The 25,215-nt window shown below is 44.0% G+C and overlaps 1 protein-coding gene across 2 annotated transcripts in view; it reads right to left on the reverse strand.

The window, feature by feature from the left end:
• Positions 1-25,215, reverse strand: part of TAF1B (TATA-box binding protein associated factor, RNA polymerase I subunit B) — a 94,776-nt gene that overhangs the window by 20,360 nt on the left and 49,201 nt on the right. For both annotated transcript variants that reach the window (XM_044290126.1, XM_044290127.1), the window contains 3 exons: positions 12,644-12,791; positions 2,773-2,947; positions 410-453 (listed from right to left, as the gene is read on the reverse strand). In XM_044290126.1, the coding sequence (XP_044146061.1) occupies positions 410-453; positions 2,773-2,947; positions 12,644-12,791 (367 nt within the window). The remainder of the gene's footprint in view (positions 1-409; positions 454-2,772; positions 2,948-12,643; positions 12,792-25,215) is intronic.

Consider the following 25,215-nt stretch of genomic DNA (forward strand, 5'->3'; position numbering starts at 1 on the left):
CTGTCTGTGTGCCCTACAAGGGCCAACTTGGGCTTCCAAAGATCTAATAAAGGGGGGGGGGAGGGTCCAGTTCTGGACTCCATTAGTAGAAAAAAAAGAAGAGCCACTAGAAACACAGGCTTCTGCTCAGAAACGTTCAGCAAAACCATGTATTACATAGCTGCCCACTCATTTTGCAGCTCGCTATGCTGCACCCAACTCCTTGCTCTGGTAACCTAAGGCAATGTATACTGTGACTGGAGCTAACTAGTGTATACTACTCAGGCAGCAAAGTCCTGGTGGCTGTGGAGAATTTAGCAGTGGTCAACATGGTTCTCTTACTCCATGACATGAATGGCAGGAATAACTCATGATAAATGCAGAAGAAAAAAAAAATATAAAATACATTTCAAACAGGACAGATCCTTACCGTTCTCCCCTCGATTCTCTTTTTGAGCACGCTTTGCTAACTGCCTGCAAAATTTGAAAATTAGATTACAAAAAAAGATAAAGACGAAAAACAAAAAACAAATATAATCCCAAAAGGTCAGATGGTGCAGATTTTCTGTACAGATTCCACACAGACTATAAGTAGTGGGGGAAAAAAAAATCGGCACAAAAATCTGGAAATATGCAGATTTTCGAATCCATGGCATGTCAATTCTATTGAAACCATCTGCAACACATGCAGGTTTTGCAACAGATTTGATGTGGATTTCTGGCCAAATCTGTGGCGGAGAATATCTGCCATGTGTGGCTTGTAAAGCGTACCTCCAGTGATGTTCTGAAACGCAGCCTGGAGAATTGGTGGCCCGGCTCAAACAAAAGCCTCTAACTGGTGGAGAGAGAGACAGCCTAGAAAGTGAGCGGTCCAGTAGACTGGGCAATCATACAATGTCAGAAATTTCCAGGAGACATTTCCTGAGTGAGATGGTTGCCTAACCTACTGGACTGCCCATCATGGTTGCCAATGGTCCAGAAATTTCTGGGCAGTCCTTAAAAATAGCTGACTTTTTTCCTGTGTCGGTTAAAAAAATTCAGGATTTTTCTGAGGCTGGTGGTGCTTGACTAGATTATTTTGGTGGTAATTATCATAATTTTACAGCTGATAGCAATGAGTTATTATCAGTGTATTGAGCTATATACCTGTTTTACTTATTATCTTAATCATTCATTATGGTTTTCCAATTTGTCCGTAAAAAAAAAAAAAAAAAAAAAAAAAAGGGAGTGTCCGTGTTTTTGGGATAAGTTGTCCAGAAAAAAAAAAATAAAAAAAATTGTGGTTGGCAACCATGCGCTGCCCATTTTCGAGGCAGGAGACACAATCTTGTCACTGAGACCAACTTCGAACATTGTCACAACTTTTGTGATTTGCTTCTAATATAAGTTGTTATCAAGGAAATCCATAAGAAATATCTAAACAATGGCACTTTGTAGTTTGTTATGGATGAGGACCTAGGGCAGGAAAAAACGTTGATGGCTTTGATACTGGTAAAGGCTTTAGAGAATACCATGGATGAGAAAGAAAACTAACCAAAAGATACAGAATCATATCAAGGTTAATGTTCAGCTTCACATACACTGTACAGTATTCTTCTTACTAGTCCTAATTTCAATGTTTTACAGTTTTTTTTTCATTACTTTTCTACAACCATCACACTACTAGACTAAATGTGTGCCAGTCTGCCTCAGTCTTCCTAGATTCCCGGGATAGGAAGCTTATGAAGTGAAAGCTAAAGTGAAGAGAGGATGGATGGGTGTAGGGGGAGGCTAATGAGCAGCATCATTTAAATGCACTCTGCTACCCTATTATAAACCCACAGAAGACTGTCTTGTCCGTCCTCTATGTACTTCAGCCGTCACTTTATGACTTCTCTTCATGAGTTCCCTTCCTGCACACACAGCTGAAGATCTTATCAGCAGTATGTAGGATCACAATTCTTGACAGCCAGAGAAGTCAGGAGAGCTGAGGCAGCTCTTTAGTGGGGTTTTCACTACTGATGACCTATCCTCAGGATAGGTCTGTTATGGATAACCTCTGACACTCCAGCTGTGGTAAAACAACAACTCCCAAGATGCACACTTGCTTGGCTGGTCTCAGAACTCCATTGACATGAATGGAGCATGCTGGAAGTCGTAGTTTCACCACAGCTGGAGGTTAGCCATCACTGGGATAGGTCATCAGTATCTGATCAGTGGGGGACCAACACTGGGGACCCTTGCTGATTAGCTGTTTGAGAAGGCACCGGCGCTCCTTCTCTGTGCTTACCATGCACAGTACAGTGTAAAGCGGCTGTGCACGACAGTTCTCTTAGCTTATCGGAGAAGGCAGAAGCAAGAGCCTGCTCCGCTCAGCTAGTCCTGGCATAGTACATGTGTACAGGGTACTTATGTACTATGCCAAGAGTTAGTAATAGTCCAGGGAGCAGGGGCAGGAGCAGCAATGAGCGCTTCTGCCCGTACTCACAGCGCTGCTGCGGCCCCATTCCTAAAATGAGTACTCCGTACACCGCCAAGCTGTCAGCGGTGTAGGGAGAACAGAGTTTTAAGCGCACACTGAATGGTGCGCTTTAGGGATATAAAAGTACAGTAAAAACAGAAAATTAATCAAGTATATTAGAAAAATGTTATTTAGGGGATTAGGGACAACATATTAAAAATTATTATAAAAGTTTAGTTACTCTTTAATTCCAGATGCGCTATTACATATTTAAAAATGGCTTTTTAGAAACTAGACAATCCCTTTAGGCTCAGATTTGACAACATGGGGGGAGGGTGTCTGTTGTGGCTTACCATTCCAAATCATCATCAAGCACAAATATTAACTTGAGAACAACGATGATTATCGCCACGGCTTGTATGTCATATGGGATCATTTTTTTTTGCAATCCAGGATTGTAGGTCAAAACTGTGACATCATCCAGCCTAGCTTTCTTTGCCACAAAGCAAGTCCAATGATGCAGCTCGTCTGATGAAGGAAAAAAAGATATCATCAAAGTACATATAAAAAAAGAAATAAATAAATTGATGTATTAAAGCAAGTAAAACCAGTATTACAGACTGGGCAATGATGAAGAAACAGCCTAGGTTTAATATGGCTCGTGGCTTTAACTATAGGAATGTTTGTTGAACTTCCCGTGCCCTGCTGGATTCTTCCATGTCCATCAGGTCATAGAGACATCATAGAGTTCTCCTGCTCAGAACCACCCTCTGTGTGCCACTCTGTTAGACATGAGCAATCCTTAGGGCTCATGTTCACGGCCGTTGGTCGGCCATTCCGTGCATTTGGGACCGCAATGCACAGGCAACATCCATGCGGATTCTGCAGACTGATCCAAAGCCATTCAACTTGAATGGGTCTGTGATCCGTCCGCACCGCAAAAAAATAGAAAATGTTCTACTTTTTTGTGGTGCGGAGGCACGGAGAGAAACTGTCACGACCTATCGCTGACCGTGTTGTGCCTGGGGACAGAAGGTCGCAGCGGATGGCTACTAACTCGGTCTCAAGAGATCCCTCCACGACCTAGTGGTGGGAATGGATTCCGATTTAGGTTTTCCCGCTTAGGTTTGCAATCCTTTTTGTCCCATTTAGGAATCTGTAGCTTTTCCTTCCAGCTGTTCTCTATCAGCCACTCCCAGCTACTATATATTCTCCCTTTCTGCTTCCTTTGTTGCCAGATATAGACCTTCTTTCCAGATCTTCTTTTCTGACCTCTGGTCGAGTTGGAGTTGCTGTGGAACGTGAGCTGTTGGATCTCCGGTTCTCTCCTGTTTGTGGTCTCCCTTTGGGGATTGTTTGTGTTGTTTGTCCTTTCCCTGTTGTTACCCTAGGTGTCAGTGGTGAGGACTAGTGCTCCCACAGCCCTATTCACTACCTAGGGCTTATTTCAGTGTAAGCCAGGGACGAGGCACGTGCTCGGCGTACGGGTTAGCAGCCCGTCTAGGGACATCTGGGCAGCCAGGGGCCAGTGCTAGGTGAGTTAGGGGGTCACCACTCCTCCCTCTCCCTAGTGATAGGGTACTCACCTTCCCTCCCCTCTGCACCGCACGTCTGTTACCTGCCATATCAGATGTGATAGAAACCCTATGGAAGCACTCAGTAGTGCTTCCGTTCCGCACTGGACCTTCCGGATTGTGGTCTCATTCAAGTGACTAGGTCCACATCCTTCATGCGTGGCGCACTCGGCCGGAGCCCGCATATTGCGGACCCGCTGTGCATGAGGCTTTACATTACAAGGATAAGGATAACCATTCATCTGAATTGCCACTTAGTATTACTATAATGGTCCCTGCAGGAGCAATGTCTTGCTGGCCACAGCTTGTCCTAACCTAATCAGCTGTTTGACGGGAGTGCCGTCACGTTTCACTGCTGAGGTGGCATCATTAGAAGACCAGGACGATGGTGTGTTTAGCCACAGTTTATAAGTCAAAATAAAATATATTTTAATGGCTTATTAGAAGGGTGCCTCACTGGTATTTGTTGATACTGTTACCATTGAGATAGACTATATAGGAGTCAGTTCCCATTGAGTTGGTGCTGATTTTGGCTCGCTTTTGCCTCAAAATCAGCTCCAAAAAAACGCATCAAAAAGCCTATTCTTTTTTATGGGAAGCAGCACTTGCTTTTTTTTTCCACGTGGAAAAAGAAGCCGCATGCCCTATCTTGGGGCGGAATCCACACTGTCTCCCATTGAATAGAATGGGAAGCATCAAAAAACTGCTTTGCATGTGGCCAGTTTTCTGCACAGTTTTTGGTGAGGATCTGCACCAAAAACTACAAGGTAAAAATGCAGTTTTGTAATAGCCCAAAAATATAAACGTCAAAGAACCAAACGAATAAAGAAAAAGAAAAACAAGCTTACAAAAAAAGAAAACCATAAAAGGGGTTTTCTGAGATTCTGAAACTGAAGACGCATCCGCAGGATAGGTCATCAGCATCTGATTGGTGGGGTCCGACACCCAGATTACCTGACAATCAGCTATTTGAGAAGGTACCGTCACTTGCAGTAATGCCGCGGCCTTCTCACACCTTTCTCTAGGCCATGCGTCACGTTCATCGGTCATGTGACCTAGGAGCAGATAAGCCGCATAGAAGTGAATATACAATGTACGGCACTGTGCTTAGTAAGCTGCGAGAAGACCGTGGCGTTCACAGGAGCACCGCTGCCTTCTCAAAACAGCTGATCAGTGGGGGTCCCAGGTGTTGGACCCCCACCTGTCAGATACTAATGACCTATCTAGAATATAGGTGACCAGTATAAAAATCCTGGAAAACCTTGTAATGTGAACATACCCAATCATTGTACAAACAAAAATCTAGGAAACATTTAATGAATACATGATACATCTATTAAAGTTGCTTAAGTTTTCACTTTAGATTTATTGGGACAATAGAGAAAAAATATTTGCGTAGGTGTATACTGCCCAAATCTAAGGTATATGGGGCCTACCTGACACTTGCTTGGGGGGCGCCAGGGATTGTGTGTACTAAAATACAACATGCTTGATCATTTTCCAAGCATGGGAGATAACTCTCTGTCAAAGATGTCTGGTATGAAATAAACATGCAAACCCAGCAGATCCAAACATACGTTTATACCCCCTATAGTATAAGAACTATGTTATGTCTACAGCTATGTTTAAAACTGAGGACCTAGGCAGGCGTGGCTAGGCTGCCGGAGTAGATGGCCGCTTAACTGAGGAGCTCCCGGCATACAGCGACCAGCCACAGCTACATCTCACCTTTCTGCAGCGCATACTGGCTAAATCAACGGGAACATACCCACAGAAGATGGGGAAAACAAAGAGGGTACTCCCCAGGATCGCAAACAACCTGGATCACTATTTTGACAAAGATCGGGGGAAAGATGGCGCCAACGCACAGGATCACACTTACAGCCTGGCCAAGCAGCAATTCACTTCAGCTGTACAGTCACCCCGCTCAGGCTCCCCAGCCTCAGTCTCTGAACAGCGCTTACCTGAACCCTCTCTACCCCCGACACTGGAGGACATCAGGGTGTTGCACTAGGGCAGGGGTAGGCAACCTCTGGCTCCCAGCTGTTGTGAAACTACAACTCACAGCATGCTCCATTCATTTCTATGAGAGTTCTTAGAAGCGCAGAGCAAGTATGCATACTGGGAGTTGTAGTTTCACAACAGCTGGGAGCCGAAGGTTGCCTACCCCTGCACTAGGGGGATCAAAGAAGCAAAGATGGCGGATGTGTGAGGAGAAGCAGTGTTCCTTCCATACACTGCTTGCAGACACAGGGGCCGAATCTAGGAGCACAAGATATGAGCCAGGTTGGTGCTGTTGCAGTTAACCCTTGACTGGCCACACAGCGGCCTGAATCAATTACAGATTTTCCCACCACAGATAAAGTGGCATCTGAGGCCACCATTAAAAGCATGCTTGTGGCCTTGAAAGCTTCCCTTTAAACAGACATGGCGCCATTGCTAGCCCCGCTTTCAGCATCTATTCAAAACCTGGAAGATAGGGTGCAACATATAGAAAGCAAAATGGAAGATTATGTCACAGATGCACATAATGATATGGTGGACGAAGTGGAAGCGCTAAAGGCCAAAATAGCGGACATGGAAGACCGCTCCCGTCGCAATAATATAAAGTTTAGAGGTATACCAGAAAAAATGTCAACTAGTGAGCTCCAGCCATATCTCCACAAGCTATTTTCGGTGCTCATACCGGATATAACCTCTCACGATTTGATAATTGACAGAGCACACAGAGTGCCAAAACCGCAATTTCTTGATAAGGAGGTTCCCCGCGACACTTTGGCCAGAATAAATTTTTTCCATACAAAAGAGGCCTTGATGGCAGCGGCGCGCAAGTGCAAAAACCTACCTCCGCCCTTCCAATCGGTTGAGGTATTTATCAGCAGCAACACTTTGCCAAAGATCTTTCATCCCTATAACAGCAACACTACGGAGCCATAACATTGCATACAGGTGGGGTTAGCCACGAAAACTGTTTATTTGTGCAGAAGGGACATTGCACGTGGTTAAGTCCTTTGAAGAAGGAAAACAACTCCTACACGACTGGAAACTCTGCATGGAACTGCAGAAAGAGAAGAGAAACCTTTCCCAACCACCGTTACATAAAGAATGGAACACAAAGCAATACCCGCAAGAGATGATCCCTTTCTAGCAACCAATATGCCGGAGCACCTTGAGTGACCGAACACTCTGGTAACTATATGGAACTTTTCCCCCAAGTTACTATAGGCGGCATTAGGCTGCATGGACATTCCTTTACCTGTTGCTCGTTTATGTTAAGTTTATCAGTTTATTCTTTACTACAGCGTCTCCTGGAGGTGTCGCAATGCCAACACTGTTTCTGGGGGTTAGATGGAGATTAAATTTATGTCACTTAATGCGAAGGGGTTAAACAGCCCTCAAAAGAGAGCCTATGCTTGGAGGGAGGCGTTAGCTGCAAAAGAGGATGTCTTCTGTGTGCAAGAGTCACATTTGTTGCAAACAGACGCCTACCGTATAAAGCCTCACCTCTTTCCAACCATAGTGCATGCACATAACAAAAAAGCAAAAGGGGTCTTTATTGCTGTACGAAATACATCGGCCTTTTTAGAGGTTTCTCGTTATATTGATCTTGGTATGCTCAATCAACAATATAGTATATACCCTAGTAAACTTATATGCCCCTAATGCACATTAACTGAATTTCCTGCGAATAATGGCATGAAAAAGGGCATATTGATTATTTGTGGGGATTTCAATACAGTAGTGGACCCAACAATTGATTCTACCAACACTTGTCGTAGAATAGAGAAAGGCTCGTCCTCGGTGCTACACACAGAGGGACTCTGATATCTGGCAGGCGCAACACAGTACAGAAAGGGAGTACACTTATTTTTCCCCTACACTCGCGTCCTACTCGTGTTTAGACCCGTTTTTGGTGGATCGCGATACCCTATTTCAGTCGCTGTCCACCACAATAGGTCTCATACTATGGTCGGATCATGCCCCGATAACCTTAACTATAAAGGAACAATCCCAAACACAAAGGGCTCCAGTATGGAGAAATAATACTTTTATAATGAGTCACAAAAAATATTCTCAAGAAATAAAAGACGCCATAGAAGAATACTTCAAATTTAATACAGGCTCTGTTGCGGACCCATACATAGTTTGGCAAGCGCATAAAGCATACATTAGGGGGTCTCATGATTAAAATTGGTCATCAGGAGAAAAAAGCAAGGGAGAAAAACATGAATGATATCGTAACCAAAGTAACCTCCCTAGAACACCTTAACAAACAGCAGCCAATGAGGGAACAAACAGCTCAAATTGCAACAGAGAGAGATAAATTACGTAATCTTTTCTCCTTTACCTATGAGAAGGCCTTATCTTGTACAAAGGCCAGATATTATATACAAGGCAGGAAGACTGTTAGCTGCAAAGCTGAAAACAACACACGCTAGATCCCAGATCTCTCATATATTACACCCCCAAACCCAAAGGAAACTTACAGATCCTAGAGATATAGTTTAGGTCATATTACGAGCAACTTTACAACCTAAAAGACCAAATTCCTTTACCCGATTCATTCCCCACGTTAGTCCATGACTTTTTAACTAATGCAAATCTTCCTTCTCCGAGACCCAGCTAGCGGATCTCACAAGCCCATCACGGAAGAGGAGATTGAGAAGGTGATCAAATCCCTACCAGCTGGAAAGTCCCCAGGCCCTGACGGCCTGTCAGGTGAATACTACAAACAATTTTCTAAAACACTTCTTCCCTACCTGTCCTCCATATACCAAAGAGCAGCAACAGGGATTCCCTTTTCGATAGAGATGCAAACAGTACTTATAATAACTCTCCCTAAAACAGATAACGTCCCGCAGAACTTTCGGCCTACATCCCTGCTCAATGCGGATATAAAACGGTTTTCTAAATTAATTGCAAATCGTCTGGCCCCAATATTGCCCTCTCTAATTAATATAGATCAAACAGGCTTTGTCAAAGGCAGTCAAGCTGCTGATAATACTAGAAGACTATAAAAATCTTTAACTATGCAGAAATTAGGAAAATTCCACTTCTTGCCATAACCTTAGACGCAGAGAAGGCTTTCGATAGACTCCGTTGGTCATTTGCCTTCTCAGTCCTAGATAACATTGGATTCCAGGGCCAAATTAAAAATGCCATCTCTAGTCTTTATGCGAATCCTTCCGCTCAGGTATATACTAATGGGGTCTTATCCCATAGGTTTAACATAACGAATGAATCTCGTCAGGGATGTCCATTATCTCCACTAATTTTCATCTTAGCCTTAGAGCCTTTAGCACAACATATCAGGAACACGGCAACAATAGGAGGAATAAATATTGGCCAACGCATATATAAGATTGCTCTATATGCAGACGACATTATACTTAGGGTACTTTCACACTTGCGTTGTTTGATTCCGGCAGGCAGTTCCGTTGCCTGAACTGACTGCCTGATCAGGCAAACTGTATGCAAACGGATGTCATTTTTTCTGACTGATCAGGCATTTTTCTGACTGATCAGGATCCTGATCAGTCATAAAAATGCCTGATCAGTCAGAAAAATGCATTGCAATACCGGATCCGTTTTTCCGGTGTCATCAGGCAAAACGGATCAGTTTTTTTTTTTTTTTTTCATTTTTAAAGGTCTGCGCATGCGCAGACCGGAAGGACGGATCCGGCATTCCGGTATTTTGAATGCCGGATCCGGCACTAATACATTCCTATGGAAAAAAATGCCGGATCCGGCATTCAGGCAAGTCTTCAGTTTTTTTCGCCGGAGATAAAACCGTAGCATGCTACGGTTTTCTCTTTTGCCTGATCAGTCAAAACGACTGAACTGAAGACATCCTGATGCAAACTGAACGGATTACTCTCCATTCAGAATGCATGGGGATATGCCTGATCAGTTATTTTCCGGTATAGAGCCCCTGTGACGGAACTCTATGCCGGAAAAGAAAAACGCAAGTGTGAAAGTACCCTTACCTTGACAAACCCAGGTGAATCTCTCTGCAAAAGGCCATGGCACTCATTTTGCAATTTGGAATGCTATCTTACTTTAAAATTAATGAATCCAAGTCACAGTCCTTGCCAATACAGATAAGTGTAGCCAAGCTACAAATCCTCAAATCCAGGTATCAGTTAGACTGTCAGGATTCTAGTATTTCGTATCTGGGAATAAAATTTACGCCCCCAACTTCACTTTTATACAAATAAAACTACTTACCATTACTAAATACCATAGAAAAGATTTTAATGGGTTTGCCACGAAAGAGATGTCATGGGTGGGCAGGTTTTAGTCTTTTCAAATGATGACTCTTCCCAAGCTGATTTTCCGCACCATGCCAATCCAAGTTCCGAACTCCTTTTTCAATAAAACTGGGGACCTATCCGCAGAATGGGTCATCAGTATCCGGTTGGTGGGGGTCTGACACCCAGGGACCCCTGCCAATCTGCTGTTTGAAGGGGTCATAGCGCTCTGGTGAGCGCTGCGGCCTCTTCCTAGGCTAGTGACATCACGCTCATCAATCACGTGGCCTAATAGTAGCTTGGTCCCATTCAAGTCAATAAGGCTGAGCTGCAATAGCAAGCACAGCTTTGTACCACTGGCTGACCTGTTAGGCTACTTTCACATTAGCGTTTTCAATTCCGCTATTGAGATCAGTCATAGGATCTCAATAGTGGAAGAAAACGCTTCAGTTTTGTCCCCATTCATTTCCGCAAAATGCATTCAGTTCCGTTTGGTTGCGTCCCCATCATGGACAGAATAACGCTGCAAGCAGCGTTTTTCTGTCGGTGATGTGGTGCGGAGCTAGACGGATCCGTCCTGACACACAATGTAAGTCAATGGGGACGGATCTGTTTTCTCTGACACAATAGAAAACTGATCCGTCCCCCATTGATTTTCAATGGTGTTCAAGACGGATCTGTCATGGCTATAGAAGACATAATACATCCGGATCCGTTCATGACGGAAGCATGCGGTTGTATTAATGTAACGGAAGTGTTTTTGTAGATCCATGACGGATCCGCAAAAAACCGCTAATATGAAAGTAGCCTTACATGTGCACTTGGCAGCTGAAGACATCTGTGTTGGTCCCATGTTCATATGTGCCCTGCATTGCTAAGAAAAATTAAGCTTTAATATATGCAAATGAGCCTCTAGGAGCAACGGGGGCGTTACCATTACACCTAGAGGCTCTACTCTCTCTGCAACTGCCGCACCCTCTGCACTGTGATTGACAGGGCCAAGCAGTGAAAACACCATTAAGCCTGGTCCTGTCAAAGTGCAGAGGGCGCGGCAGTTGCAGAGAGCTGATCCTCTAGGTGTAATGGTAACGCCCCCATTGCTCCTAGGGGCTCATTTGCATATATTAAAACATACATTTTTCTCAGCGCTGCAGGCACATATGAACATGGGACCAACACAGATGCCTTCAGCTGCCAAGCGCACATGTAACAGGTCAGACAGTGTCATAGGTACCAATCTGCTGACAGATGATTGGAAAACCCCATTCAAAGCATATCTGATGGATGAGATTTTGATCCTGGCAGAATCCTACAAGACCGCCTATGGATATCATTACCATGAAGGTTTGTATCAAAGCTAATACACTCTCCAAGGAAGCAGTTGTGTCGCCACCACCCATGGAAACCCTGTTTGTATGTCATTAGGGCCACGTGATCCCGGGTGATCACGTATTGTCAGAAGGAACGAGCAGATACAAGCTGACCTGTGTGTGCTGTCAACAAGCAGAACATGCAGACGATCACTTATCTGTCAAATCTCTTTGGTTTTTACATTTCCAGTCTAACCAGAATCTCTGCTTCACCTTCACTAGACGTCTATGCATTGTGCAATATCCATCCGTACTGACACTGAATAGCTGGTGCGAAAAACAAGAAATACCACAAACCATTGGCTGCCGGAGGGAAGAACCGACCAGCCTCAAAGGCTGGGGACGGAAATTCCCATACAGCGCAATGCGGAAGGCCGTGCAAAGCGTGCTTGCGCTGCAGTTAATTAAGCTGGAGCGATTCGTTTTTGGCCAAGTAATAAACATCTGAACCAGTCACAAGGAGATGGCATCACACATAATGAGGAGTCCAGATCTTCAACCGTGCCAGTTATCTTTACTCGTTCGGACCTGTCAGCGCTCCTAACATAATATTTCCGCAAGAATTTACCAGAATAAACAATTCCGGGGCAGCTTTCCTGCTTTATGTCATCCTTCTGTTATTCCTCCTGGAAATGTATGTATAAAATGACTATAAGGGTGTGACTATTCCCTATGTCAGAGCGATCAGTGCAGGGACACACAGGAATGATAAGCTTATCAATTTATACCGACATTTCTTGGAGGAGTTAGAAAGAAACAGCACCATGTAGGGTTCTAAGAAAGGCGCTCCGGCATTGTTAATTTGTGGGGAATATAAGCACCTACTCAAGGCGGGAGAGCTGACATATTTTACCTGCTCACTTATTTTACTTTATTGAGTTTTTATATGCAAATCAAGACTTAAGTGCACATAGGGTGGTCCTTAAAGGGGCTGTGCACCTTTTTTTGGGGTGGGGGTGGTTGACAAACATCTTGAAAACAAAAATTACACACCCATTGCCAATAGTTATGAGACATAATCTCCCCTACCTGGCAGATTCACCTCCATCAGATACTTCATGCAGAGCACATTCGGATGGTAATAGCTGGTTTCGGTTATCGGGGGAAATTGAGGTAATTTCAATAGTTTTCCAAGGTCACTTGCAAGCTTCAGAATATGGCTGTACACTGGGAACTGCTGTAAAGAGAAGAATGAAACTGCGGTGAATCGGTATTGCGGTTTATCAGCCGAAACGCACACGCGTTGCTGCAAATTGCTGTTTTTCTGTAATGCCGTTTATTGCACAAAACGTATGTTACTGCTAATTCCTGTGAATCTGTAACGCGGTATATCAGCCGAAACGTATGCATGTTACTGAAAATTGCTGTGAATCTGTAATGCGGTCTATCAGCCGAAACGTATGGGTGTTACTGCAAACTGTCGTGGATCTGTAATGCGGTATATCAGCCGAAACATATGGGTGTTACTGCAAACTGCCGTGGCTCTGTAATGCGGTATAACAGCCGAAACGTATGGGTATTACTGCAAACTGCCGTGGCTCTGTAATGCGGTATAACAGCCAAAACGTATGGGTGTTACTGCAAACTGTCGTGGATCTGTAATGCGGTATATCAGCCGAAACGTATGGGTGTTACTGCAAACTGCCGTGGCTCTGTAATGCGGTATAACAGCCGAAACGTATGGGTGTTACTGCAAACTGCCGTGGCTCTGTAATGCGGTATAACAGCCGAAACGTATGGGTGTTACTGCAAACTGCCGTGGATCTGTAATGTGGTATATCAGCCAGGTGGTCTGTGTGTGTGAAGTCTGAACCTCCGGAATCAGAGGAATGAGAAGCTGAGCAGCACACACCGAGGTACTGCAAAAGGAGGGGAAATAATACATGTAGATTGTTTTCATAATAGGCAAGATAGGACAACACCTTTATTTAAAAAAAAAAAAAAAAAAAAAAAAAAAAAAACATTGTAGGTTTAATAAAAGTTCTGGAACTGTAACTGTATCCATGGAAATGAGCGATTAAGAATAATGCATTGTCTCCCTGCTGGGAGTTGTAGTTTCACAACACCTGGAAACCCATGGAGATCAGACACCAAGCGCTGGTAGAAGTGCTTCAAGCCCAGATCTGAGATCAGCCCTCTGCTCTAAGATGACACGTTACAGAAGAAATTAATATATCTGTCAAGTAAGGAGCTGGACGAGCAGGTTACACCTAGTGCCTACACTTCTAATCTACACCCACGCCATATAATCCTTACATTGTCAATGATAGGCACAGTTAATAAACAAAACAAAAAATAAATAATAAAAAAACAGCCTTGGAATTAAGCTGAGCGTTTCCTGGAGAGACGGCCTGCCGGTGACGGTGGGTAGTTCTGACTTCTGCGTCTTCTGGAAGCCATGTAAATTAATGCAATGTAAGCACAGGTCAGTAACAGGGTGGGGAAAATAGCTTTTCTTAGGCCTCATGCTGGGGATCCGCAAAATATGGATACTGTCCGTGTGCCATCTGTGCTTTTTTTGCGACCAATTGACTTCAATGGGCCTGTGGACTGCATTTTGCAGACCAGAATAAGATGTGGTTCTATAATTTTGTAACATACTGTCCACATCCAAATGTCCATTATGCAAATTTTGAAACATGTCCTATTCTGGTCCACAGACCCATTGAAGTCAATAGGTCTGCGAAAAAATGCCGATGGCACACGGACTGTATCCGTATTTTGCAGATCTGTGGCTTGCAGTCTGCGAACTGTATACAGGGGTTGTCCCCTCTGGGGTCATAATGCTAGGATATGCTCCCAATATCTGATAGGTATGGGTCCCACCTCTGGGACCGCACCTATCCTTAGAATGCACACTGCGCAGGTGCGGCCGCCCTCCATTCATTTTTATGGGAGTGACGATTTTTTGAAATCCCATAAAAATAAAAATGGGAAGTGCACCGCGCAAGTGTGGCCACCGCTCGAATCACTTCTATGGGGACTACAGAATTAGCCGAGCCAGCACTTGCCTATTTTTGGCAGTCCCATAGAAAGAAATAGAGGGCGGCCGCACATGTGGGCTATGATCTAAAGATAAGCGCAGGCCCCAGAGGTGGGAGCCTCACCTATTAGACAATGGGGGCATATCCTAGCAATATGATTCCAATGTCCCAGATGGGACAACCATTTAATGCTGACCATTTAATAGTAGGAGGAGTCTGCCCTTGTTCTGCTCTAGCGCTGGCCAATCGCAGCGCAGAGCTCACAGCCTGGGAGGTTTTTTCTCCCAGGCTATGAGCTCTGCGATGCGATTGGCCAGCCCAACAGCGTAGGAGGAGGAGATGCCCAGCAGAACAAGGGCAGTCTCCTCCTACTATAACCAAGTCCCCGAACATACCGGAGGACATAACGGGAGAACGGAGCGGAACCCAGGGATAATAGTAAGTGCAGTGAGATCCCTGGGCGCCACTTTATATGTCATGATACTTAGTTCACAATGTTTGGACCGATGAAAGGTCCTCTTTAAAGTCTATAGTGAATTAAGAAACTCTATACAAAGCATTTTTTGCATAACGTTTTTAGCAATTTTGTCAAAATACAGCAGGCTCTAGGTATGATTCTATAGAAGTTGAAAAACATCGGAAAAAATGCCTGTTTTGCATATACAGTTGTCTGGTTTCAGGATATTGATGACCTACCCTCAGGATAGGTCATCAACATCAGAACGATGGGGATATGACTCCCAGTACTGCAAGCGATCAGATGTTTGAAGGGGTGTCAGAACGCTGCGTACCCTTCATGTTTACCTGCATGCTGTGTACATTGTAGCCGTGGTGCAGCGTAATTAAAGCTATTCGCCCTATTCACTTTAATGAGAGAGGAAGCTGTAATTATACAGCACTGCCTTGCAATGTAGATAGCGTACAGGTAAACATGGAAGGAGCCGTGGTTGATAAGATCTGCAGATCAATCTCTGTAGGAATGGAGCTTCTGAGGCGACATGAAGTACAGAGAGGAGGGTGAGGTGTGGCTAATGAGCAGCAGCTCTCGTATCCAGTCTCCATGACCACAGACCCACTTTACCACAGTCTGTCCTGTCTGTCCTCTGTGTACTCCATGTCTTCTCATGATCTCCATTCCTACACAGATTCAGCTGAAGTTCTTATCAGCTGTATTCAGGATCATAATCCCTGACAAGCAGAGCAGAGAGGAGGATGAGGCGGCTCTTTAGCTTAGTGCTCTGAAGTAACTTATCCTCCTGTGTGATTAGGACAGGTTTTGTGTGTACTAATAGGATGGTGGCCATTATATTTCTCCTTAGGATTGCTCCCTAGACAAAACGAGCCATTATAACTAATGAAAGGTATTTGGGTATATATTTATAATAAGGTAATATCTAAGTATTTTAATCTTCTTAATTCCTTGAGAACCCCTTAAAGACCCTGAGATTTTTGCGTTTTTGTTTTTTCACTCCCCTCCTTCCCATAGTCCTAACTTTATTCTTCCATTCACATAGCCTTTATGAGGGCTTATTTTTTGCGGGACAAGTTGTACTTTTTAATGGCACCATTTACGGTGTCATACCATGTAGTAGGAAGCGGGGAAAAAATCCAAATGGGGTAGAATTGGGAAAAAAAATGCAATTCTGATAAAGGTGTTTTTTTTTTAACACTGTACACTATGCAGTAAAATTGACCTGTTATCTTCATTCTCCAAGTCAGTACGGTTACAACAATACCACACTTGTATAATTTTTATTATAAAAAACTTTTTTTATAACCATATTCTGACCCCTATAAATTTTTTGTAATTATGTGTATGGGGCTGGGTGAGGGCTCATTTTTTGCAGGACGATCTGTTCTTTTTAGTGATATCAATTTGAAGTGTGTACGACTTTTTGATCACTTTTAAAAAAATAAATATTGGGTAGTTGAAGTGACAAAAAATGCCAAATTGGCTGTTTTTATTTTTTTCCCGTTACGCCATTTTCCGTATGCCATTAATATTGTTATATTTTAATAGTATGGGCATTTTTGCACACAGCGATGCCCATGATCTTTTTTTTATCGGTTGAGTATTTTTATTTTTAGGAAAGGGGGGTAAATTGAACTTTTAGGTTTTTTTTAATTTTAATTTATAAAAACTTTTTTTTAAGTCACCTTGGGTGACAATAACTGGCAATCATTAGATTGCCCATTGTGTTTATTGATGGCTAAATAGCCATGATTGAAGACTTAATTTGCACTTTACTAATACAATGCTGCCAGCTAGTGCCCTGTAGTGGTATAGTCCTGAAATAAGCTCTGAAGCCTGCTTGAGGCTTTGGGCTATTTCATAGATATAACAGGTTCCCCGATCTCAGTCGGCTGTTACCGGAGCGGAATCGCGCAACTTCCACTTCCGGACTGCAAAAATGCCGTGGTCACATTTGACCATGGCATCTGAAGGGGAAACTGTATGCGATCAGCCTTATGACTGATCGCATACATGATACATGTGCTGCGGGTCTCTACTATTTAAAATAGCAGAAACCCGGCGGCATTGGCGCCCGCTGCACATGCAAGCGGATGCCATGTCTGGGGACCAGACTTCCGCCGTATATATACGGCGGAGGTCCTTAAGAGGTTAATGACCTATCTTCAATAGGTTATCAATATGATGAATACGGACAACCTTTAAAAAAAATGTCTAACATATGGTTAAAAAAAAAAATAACCTGGCTTTTTTACCACTAAAAACTAATGCTAACAATTGTCTATGAAGAAACAGAAAAATCTAAATGAACACCAACGGGCAGACATTTCTTTTGGTGCAGTGCATGTCTACTGCATACCTCCCAACTTTTGAAAATCACAAAGAGGGACAATATATGCCAGCATGCATCGCGTAAATTTTTTTCATACTAGGCCACGCCTCTAACTCTGCCCAAAGCATAATTACTGACCCCCATCACAACTGGAGCGGAAAAGCGCGACTGGGGATCGATTAGGTAAGTGTAAGTTCCTTTAGTTTTTTACAGCATGTGGAGCCCCTGGGACAATTTTTTTTCTTGTTCTTCAGTATCTATTAAAAGTGTAACTGCCATTTCATTACCAAAAATGAAATTCCTAACATATATGATGCTGAAGGGAAGATATTCATAAAGCTTTATTTTTCAGGTAATTTTACCTTTCTGATGTCTGTATTCAGCCCTTGGCAACCCTATTTCTCTTTGCCTCTATTTTAGCATCTTCCTAAGGGCTCTTGCACACAAACATGTGCTGCCCATGCTGCGGACCGCAAATTACGGTCCGCCATGCACGGGCCCAGACCGTGGGCCAGCCGTATGCGGATCGCAACCCCATTCACTTGAATGGTGTCCGCGATCTGTCCGTTCTGCAAAAAAGATAGAACTTGTCCTATCTTTTTGCGGAACGGAAGCACGGAATGGAACACCACAGAAGCACTCCTTAGTGAGACCCATTCAAGTGAACCGTATGCGGGCCACAATACGGCCACAGAGGACACACGGTCGTGTGCAAGAGGCCTAAGATGGCCTCTGCTGCACTTCTTGTGATGACCTCCCCCACTACCCCATAGCAGTGTGTATCCTCTCAGATACAGCTAACCAGAGACAAGCCCTGCAATTACATGAAATCAGTAAGCATTAGTTTTAGCCTCTTAATAGTCACCTGCCAGCTCTGCAGATGCTCCCTCATTCTCCTCCACACGGACTTTAGCTGCTCATACATCTGGTTTGGTCCGGCTAGGCTAGAGGAAAAATCCACACCAAAGTTTGCCAAATTTGGCCCACAAAATGTGAAATCCGCTGCATAAATTGACATTCTATGGATTAAAATCCGTACTACATGAATTATGTGTCCATTCCGTTGTGGACGAGATTTTTATTTTTTTACATTTTTAATACTACTGTAAATTATGCAGATTTCCTACACACAATTCCCATGGAAAATCTTCAGCATTTTCGCCACTTGTGGATGCGGGTTGTCAAACAGAATTTTTGCACAGATTTCTCATCATTTCCGCACCAAAATCCACATTGCAAAGGGTGAAATCTGCACTAAAAATCAGCACAAACAGTTGACATGCTATAGATTTCAAAATCCGTATGGCGGCTCAATTTCTACACGGACACAATAAGCAAAGCGTACATGAGCTTTGTCAAATCTCATTCACTTTGCTGGTACTGTGTTAGGCCTCATTCACACAATTGTATTTTGTATCCGATCCACTTTATTTTTTGCAGGTTGCACACTGACCTGTTCATTTCTACAGGTCCACAAAAAAAAAGAAAAAAAAACATGGACAGCACACAGATGTCATCCATGTGGTGTCCACATGCGCGTGTCCGTTCCGCAAATTACAGAACATGTCCTAATCTTGCCTGTATTGCAGAAAAATAGTCATTTCCAGTAATGAAGTGCACACGGAAGGTATCCATATTTTGCAGATCTTTGGTTTGTAGACAGTAATATGGACACAAGACAAGAGGCCTAGGGGCTCATGCACACGAACGTATTTTCTTTCCATGTCCGTTAAATTTTTTTCTGCAGACCGTATGAGGAACTATTCAATTCAATGGGTCCGCAAAAATGACGGAAGTTACTCCGTGTGCATTTCGTTTTCCATTTGTCCATTCTGCAAAGTAATAGAACATGTCCTATTATTGTCCACATTATGGACAAGGATAGGACTGTTCTATTAGGGGCCAGCTGTTCCGTTTTTTGGGCAGATCCGTGTTTTGCGGACTGCAAAATACATACGGCCGTGTGCATGAGCCCTTATACTGCAGTTCTTCCGGGGGAAAAAACGGCATGTAATTCACAACGTAGGGTAGCCTAAGAAGTGGCTTGTATTCTGGACAATCAGTGGTCGCCAGTAAGTGGCATTTATCATAAAGAGAAAGGTAATACAAGCCACTTACTAATGTATTTTTATTATCCATATTGCCTCCTTTACTGGATGGATTCATTTTTCCATCATATTATACACTGCTCGTTTCCATGGTTACAGACCACCCTGCAATCCATCAGTGGTGGTCGTGCTTGTACACTATAGGAAAAAGCGCCAGCCTATGTGCGCTCCCATGGCCCCGGCCACCAGAGAGGCTGATGTTTTTTCCTATAGTGTACAAGCACGACCACCACTGATGGATTGCAGGGTGGTCTGTAACCATGGAAACGAGCAGTGTATAATGTGATGGAAAAATGAATGAAGCAATATGGACAATCACAATACATTAGTAAGTGCCTCCTATTAACTTCCTCTACATTATAAATGCCACTTGCTGAAGTGAGACAACCCCTTTAAAGTTGGGCGACATAGATAAGATATTATGATATCCATTTAAGGTGGGTAGTGACTGGAGACAATACCACCAACTCTGCTCATGTAATATATTAGACTCCAGATACACTCACCTAAAGAATTATTAGGAACACCATACTAATACGGTGTTGGACCCCCTTTTGCCTTCAGAACTGCCTTAATTCTACGTGGCATTGATTCAACAAGGTGCTGATAGCATTCTTCAGAAATGTTGGCCCATTTTGATAGGATAGCATCTTGCAGTTGATGGAGATTTGAGGGATGCACATCCAGGGCACGAAGCTCCCGTTCCACCACATCCCAAAGATGCTCTATTGCAGGGGTGTCAAACTCAAATGCATCGGGGGCCGCATCAGCAGTTTGGTCACCCTCAAAGGGCCGGTTGTATCTGTAGGACTATGTGTCCACTCACTGTATAATCGTATCTCTAATAGTTAATGGTTACCGTATGTATATAAATCGCATAAGGAGCGCTGACAGTGGCGTTGCTAGGGCTGGTGTCACCCGGTGCAGTAGAAAATGGTGTCACCCCCCAAGCCCTCCCCCTAGTAGTTATTAACCCCTTTTAGCAGTCCCCTGCTGGGACTGCTGAAAGGGGTTAATTATAACTACTGTGGGAGCAAAAGAGGGAATAAATAACTACACTGAAGAGGGGACTGAAAGGGGTTAATAAATACTGTTAAGGAGGGACTGCTGAAAGAGATTAATAACTACTGTGAAGGGGCTTCACAGTAGTTATATACCCCTTTCAGCAGCCCCCTTCACAGTAGTTATTAGCCCCTTTCAGCAGCCCCCTCTTCATAGTTATTTCCCCCTTTCAGCAGTCCCCCTTCACAGTAGTTATTAACCCCAGCAGTCCCCCCTTCACTGAAGGGGGACTGCTGAGTTTAATAAATACTGTGAAGACTGCTGAAAGGGGTTAACTACTGTGAAGGGGCTTCACAGTAGTTATTAACCCCTTTTTCAGCAGTCCCCCATTCACAGTATTTATTAACCCCTTTCAGTCCCCTCTTCAGTGTAGCTAATTATTCCCCCCTTTGCTCCCACAGTAGTTATAATTAACCCCTTTCAGCAGCGCCAGCCCAGTAGCCATTCACATACGTCTTTCCCCCCTTTCAAGTTTCACAATCACCAGCCTTCACCTTTTTATTATCATTATCACTTACACTCGATACAGGAGTCGGGAGGATCAGCTGTGAGGGAGGCGGTACTTACATCTACAAGCGCTCGCCGAGAGGAGGGAGGAGGCTGGCCGGGAGGACAGGCGCTGGCAGTGTGAGTCATACAACATGCGCCCACGCCGCCTGCTTCATTCATAAAGTGGGCGGCGCAGGCGCGTGACGTATGACTCACACTGCCAGCGCCCATCCTCCCAGCCTGCCTCCTCCCTCCTCTCGGCGAGCGATTGTAGATGTAAGTACCACCTCCCTCACAGCTGATCCTCCCGGCTCCTGTATCAGGTGTAAGTGATAATGATAATAAAAAGGTGAAGGCTGGCGGCCGGCGGCGGCTACGCGGGCCACATGACAAGGTCTGGCGGGCCGGATTCGGCCCGCGGGCCTTGTGTTTGACACCCGTGCTCTATTGGGTTGAGATCTGGTGACTGTGGGGGCCATTTTAGTACAGTGAACTCATTGTCATGTTCAAGAAACCAATTTGAAATGATTCAAGCTTTGTGACATGGTGCATTATCCTGCTGGAAGTAGCCATCAGACGATGGGTACATGGTGGTCATGAAGGGATGGACATGGTCAGAAACAATGCTCAGGTAGCCCGTGGCATTTAAACGATGGCCAATTGGCACTAAGGGGCCTAAAGTGTGCCCAGAAAACATCCCCCACACCATTACACCACCACCACCAGCCTGCACAGTGGTAACAAGGCATGATGGATACATGTTCTCATTCTGTTTACGCCAAATTCGGACTCTACCATTTGAATGTCTCAACAGAAATCGAGACTCATCAGACCAGGCAACATTTTTCCAGTCTTCAACAGTCCAATTTTGGTGAGCTCGTGCAAATTGTAGCCTCTTTTTCCTATTTGTAGTGGAGATGAGTGGTACCCGGTGGGGTTTTCTGCTGTTGTAGCCCATCTGCCTCAAGGTTGTGCGTGTTGTGGCTTCACAAATGCTTTGCTGCATACCTCGGTTGTAACGAGTGGTTATTTCAGTCAACGTTGCTCTTCTATCAGCTTGAATCAGTCGGCCCATTCTCCTCTGACCTCTAGCATCAACAAGGCATTTTCGCCCACAGGACTGCCGCATACTGGATGTTTTTCCCTTTTCACGCAATTCTTTGTAAACTCTAGAAATGGTTGTGCGTGAAAATCGCAGTAACTGAGCAGATTGTGAAATACTCAGATCGGCCCGCCTGGCACCAACAACCATGCCACGCTCAAAATTGCTTGAATCACCTTTCTTTCCCATTCTGACATTCAGTTTGGAGTTCAGTAGATTGTTTTGACCAGGACCACAACCCTACATGCATTGAAGCAACTGCCATGTGATTGGTTGACTAGATAATCCCATTAATGAGAAATAGAACAGGTGTTCCTAATAATTCTTTAGGTGAGTGTAGGTCATCAGTATCTGATCGGTGGGGATCCGTTTTTGCTGTCTGCAAAAAACAGATACAGGCCGTGTGCGTTCTGCATTTTGCAGAAAGGAATTCATGGAGGAAAAGCGGTGAATCACTGAGACCGCTGCTGGACTCTGAAGCATAGTGGGGCACATTTACTATAGTGTCTTCAGGAGTAAAACTGATTGAGCCTGTTTAGGAGGCATTTGTGCCTTGTTTGTCTAATTCTTATTTTGAGACCAATTCTGGAGTTGTTGCGCCTTATTTCCGACCTATTTATGTAGGTGCACTTCTTTTTAGTGAGTGAATTAGGCGCATAAACAGTCTTATTTCAACTCCTGACCAAGCTTATTTTTCCAGCCTGTTTTGAGGGGGAACTAAATTTTTTCCATTGGAAAGAAATAGAGTTGCAACTTTTTTCCGGTCATTTTTGCAAACTAATGAGACAAGTCTTACAAGAAAACAATCACTAGAGGTCAGACTTAAACCAAATACGATGTAGGCTACTTTCACACTTGCGTTCGGAGCGGATCCGTCTGGTGTCTGCACTGGCGGATCCGTTCAGAACGGATCCATCAGAATTTTTTCTGAAATATAATGCAAAGTGTGAAAGTTAGTCAGACGGATCCGTCCAGACTTTACATTGAAAGTCAATGGGGGACAGATCCGTTTGAAATTGAGCCATATTGTGTCAACTTTAAACTGATCCGTCCCCATTGACTTACATTGTAAGTCTGGACGGATCCGCTCGCCTCCGCACGGCCAGGCGGACACCCGAATGCTGCAAGCAGCGTTCGGGTGTCCACCTGCTGAGCGGAGGCCAAACGGTGCCAGACTGATGCATTCTGAGCGGATCCGCATCCACTCAGAATGCATTGGGGCCGTACGGATGCGTTCAGGGCCGCTTGTGAGAGCCTTCAAACGGAACTCACAAGTGGAGCCCCGTACGCTAGTGTGAAAGTAGCCTAAGGCTACTTTTACATCTGCCCTTTCCTTTTCCGCTATAGAGATCCATTATAGGATCTCAATAGCGGGGGGGGGGGGGGGCTGGGGTGGTGCTTCCGTTTTGTTTCCATTCATTGTCAATGGGGACAAAACTAAACTGAACGAAAGGGAACACACCAGAATGCATTCTGCTCCGTTTGTTTGCACTCCCACGTGGACAGCGATTTTCTGTCCGCGATGCAGTGTGGAGCAAGACGGATCCGTCCTGACACACAATGTAAGTCAATGGGGACGGATCCGTTTTCTCTGACACAATCTGGCACAATAGAAAACGGATCCGTCCCACATTGACTTTCAACGGAGTTCATGACGGATCCGTCTATGGCTATGTTAAAGATAATACAACCAGATCCGTTCATAACAGATGCAGACGGTTGTATTATCAGTAACGGAAGCGTTTTTGCTGATCCATAACGGATCCAGTAAAAATGCTGGTGTGAAAGTTGCCTAAGCTGATTTATTAAGGGATCATAAATTTGAGGCAATTTAAAAGACAGTCTTTTTTTTTACTCCTAAAAAAAGGCGAGCTTAATAAATGTGCCCCAATAATAGCAGAGTTTCAGATTAACCCCTTCAACCCCGGGCCTGTTTTCACCTTCCTGTCCAAGCCATTTTTTGCAATCTGACCAGTGTCACTTTATGTGGTGATAATACTTTAACTTATCCAGGCCATTCTGAGATTGTTTTCTCGTCACATATTGTACTTCATTGAGTTTAAAAAAAAATAAAAAAAAATATAAAAAAATTCAAAATTTGCCAAAAATTTGGAAAAATTAGCAAATTTCCAAATTTCAATTTCTCTACTTTTATAATAGATAGTAATACCTCCAAAAACAGTAATTACTTTACATTCCCCATATGTCTACTTCATGTTAAGATAATTTTGGGGACGTTACAAGGCTTAGAAATTTGGAAGCAAATCTTGAAATTTTTCTGAAAATTTCCAAAACCCACTTTTTAAGGACCAGTTCAGGTCTGAAGTCGCTTTGTGAGGCTTACATAATAGAAACCACCCAAAAATGACCCCATTTTGCAATTGGCTACTTGCTCAACGCATTAATATGTGATGGTAAAGGTAATATGTGTTATGTCAGGGGTGGGTTGAGAGGTGATTTGGGGTTATTTTCGCAGTTTTTGTGTATTTTAAGCTTGTAATCGATGAAACTATGACAGTACACAATGACATTTGACATGCACATAATGCCGTAAGGGGCGAGTCTGCTCCATGCGCAGCGGGTGCTGGCTGCTTACTACAGCTGACACCTGCCCTCATTAGCTGGGATCAGGGACACCTCTGATCCAAGCCATGTAACCCCTCAGATGCCACTTTCAATAGCGACCACGGCATCTGAGCAGTTAGGAGGAGGTTCCCTCTGTCTTGCAATGCAGAGTGATTATTATGGCAGTTGGGGGCTTACTGAAGGCCCCCAGGCAGAGACGGGGTGTAACAGGATGCTGTTAAAATCACCATAAGCTACAATATAGGAGTAATGCAAACTGATGAACAACATCTCTTTCACACAAGGTTTTATTGCGGATCCGTCATGGATCTGCAAAAACGCTTCCGTTACAATAATACAACCGCATGCATGCATCCATCTTATATAGCCAAGACAGATCCATCATGAACTCCATTGAAAGTCACAGATCCGTTTTCTATTGTGTCAGAGAAAACGGATCCATGACGCATCCCCATTGACTTACATT

Source organism: Bufo gargarizans, chromosome 4 (assembly GCF_014858855.1).
Source record: "Bufo gargarizans isolate SCDJY-AF-19 chromosome 4, ASM1485885v1, whole genome shotgun sequence".
NCBI classification, from domain to species: Eukaryota; Metazoa; Chordata; class Amphibia; order Anura; family Bufonidae; genus Bufo; species Bufo gargarizans.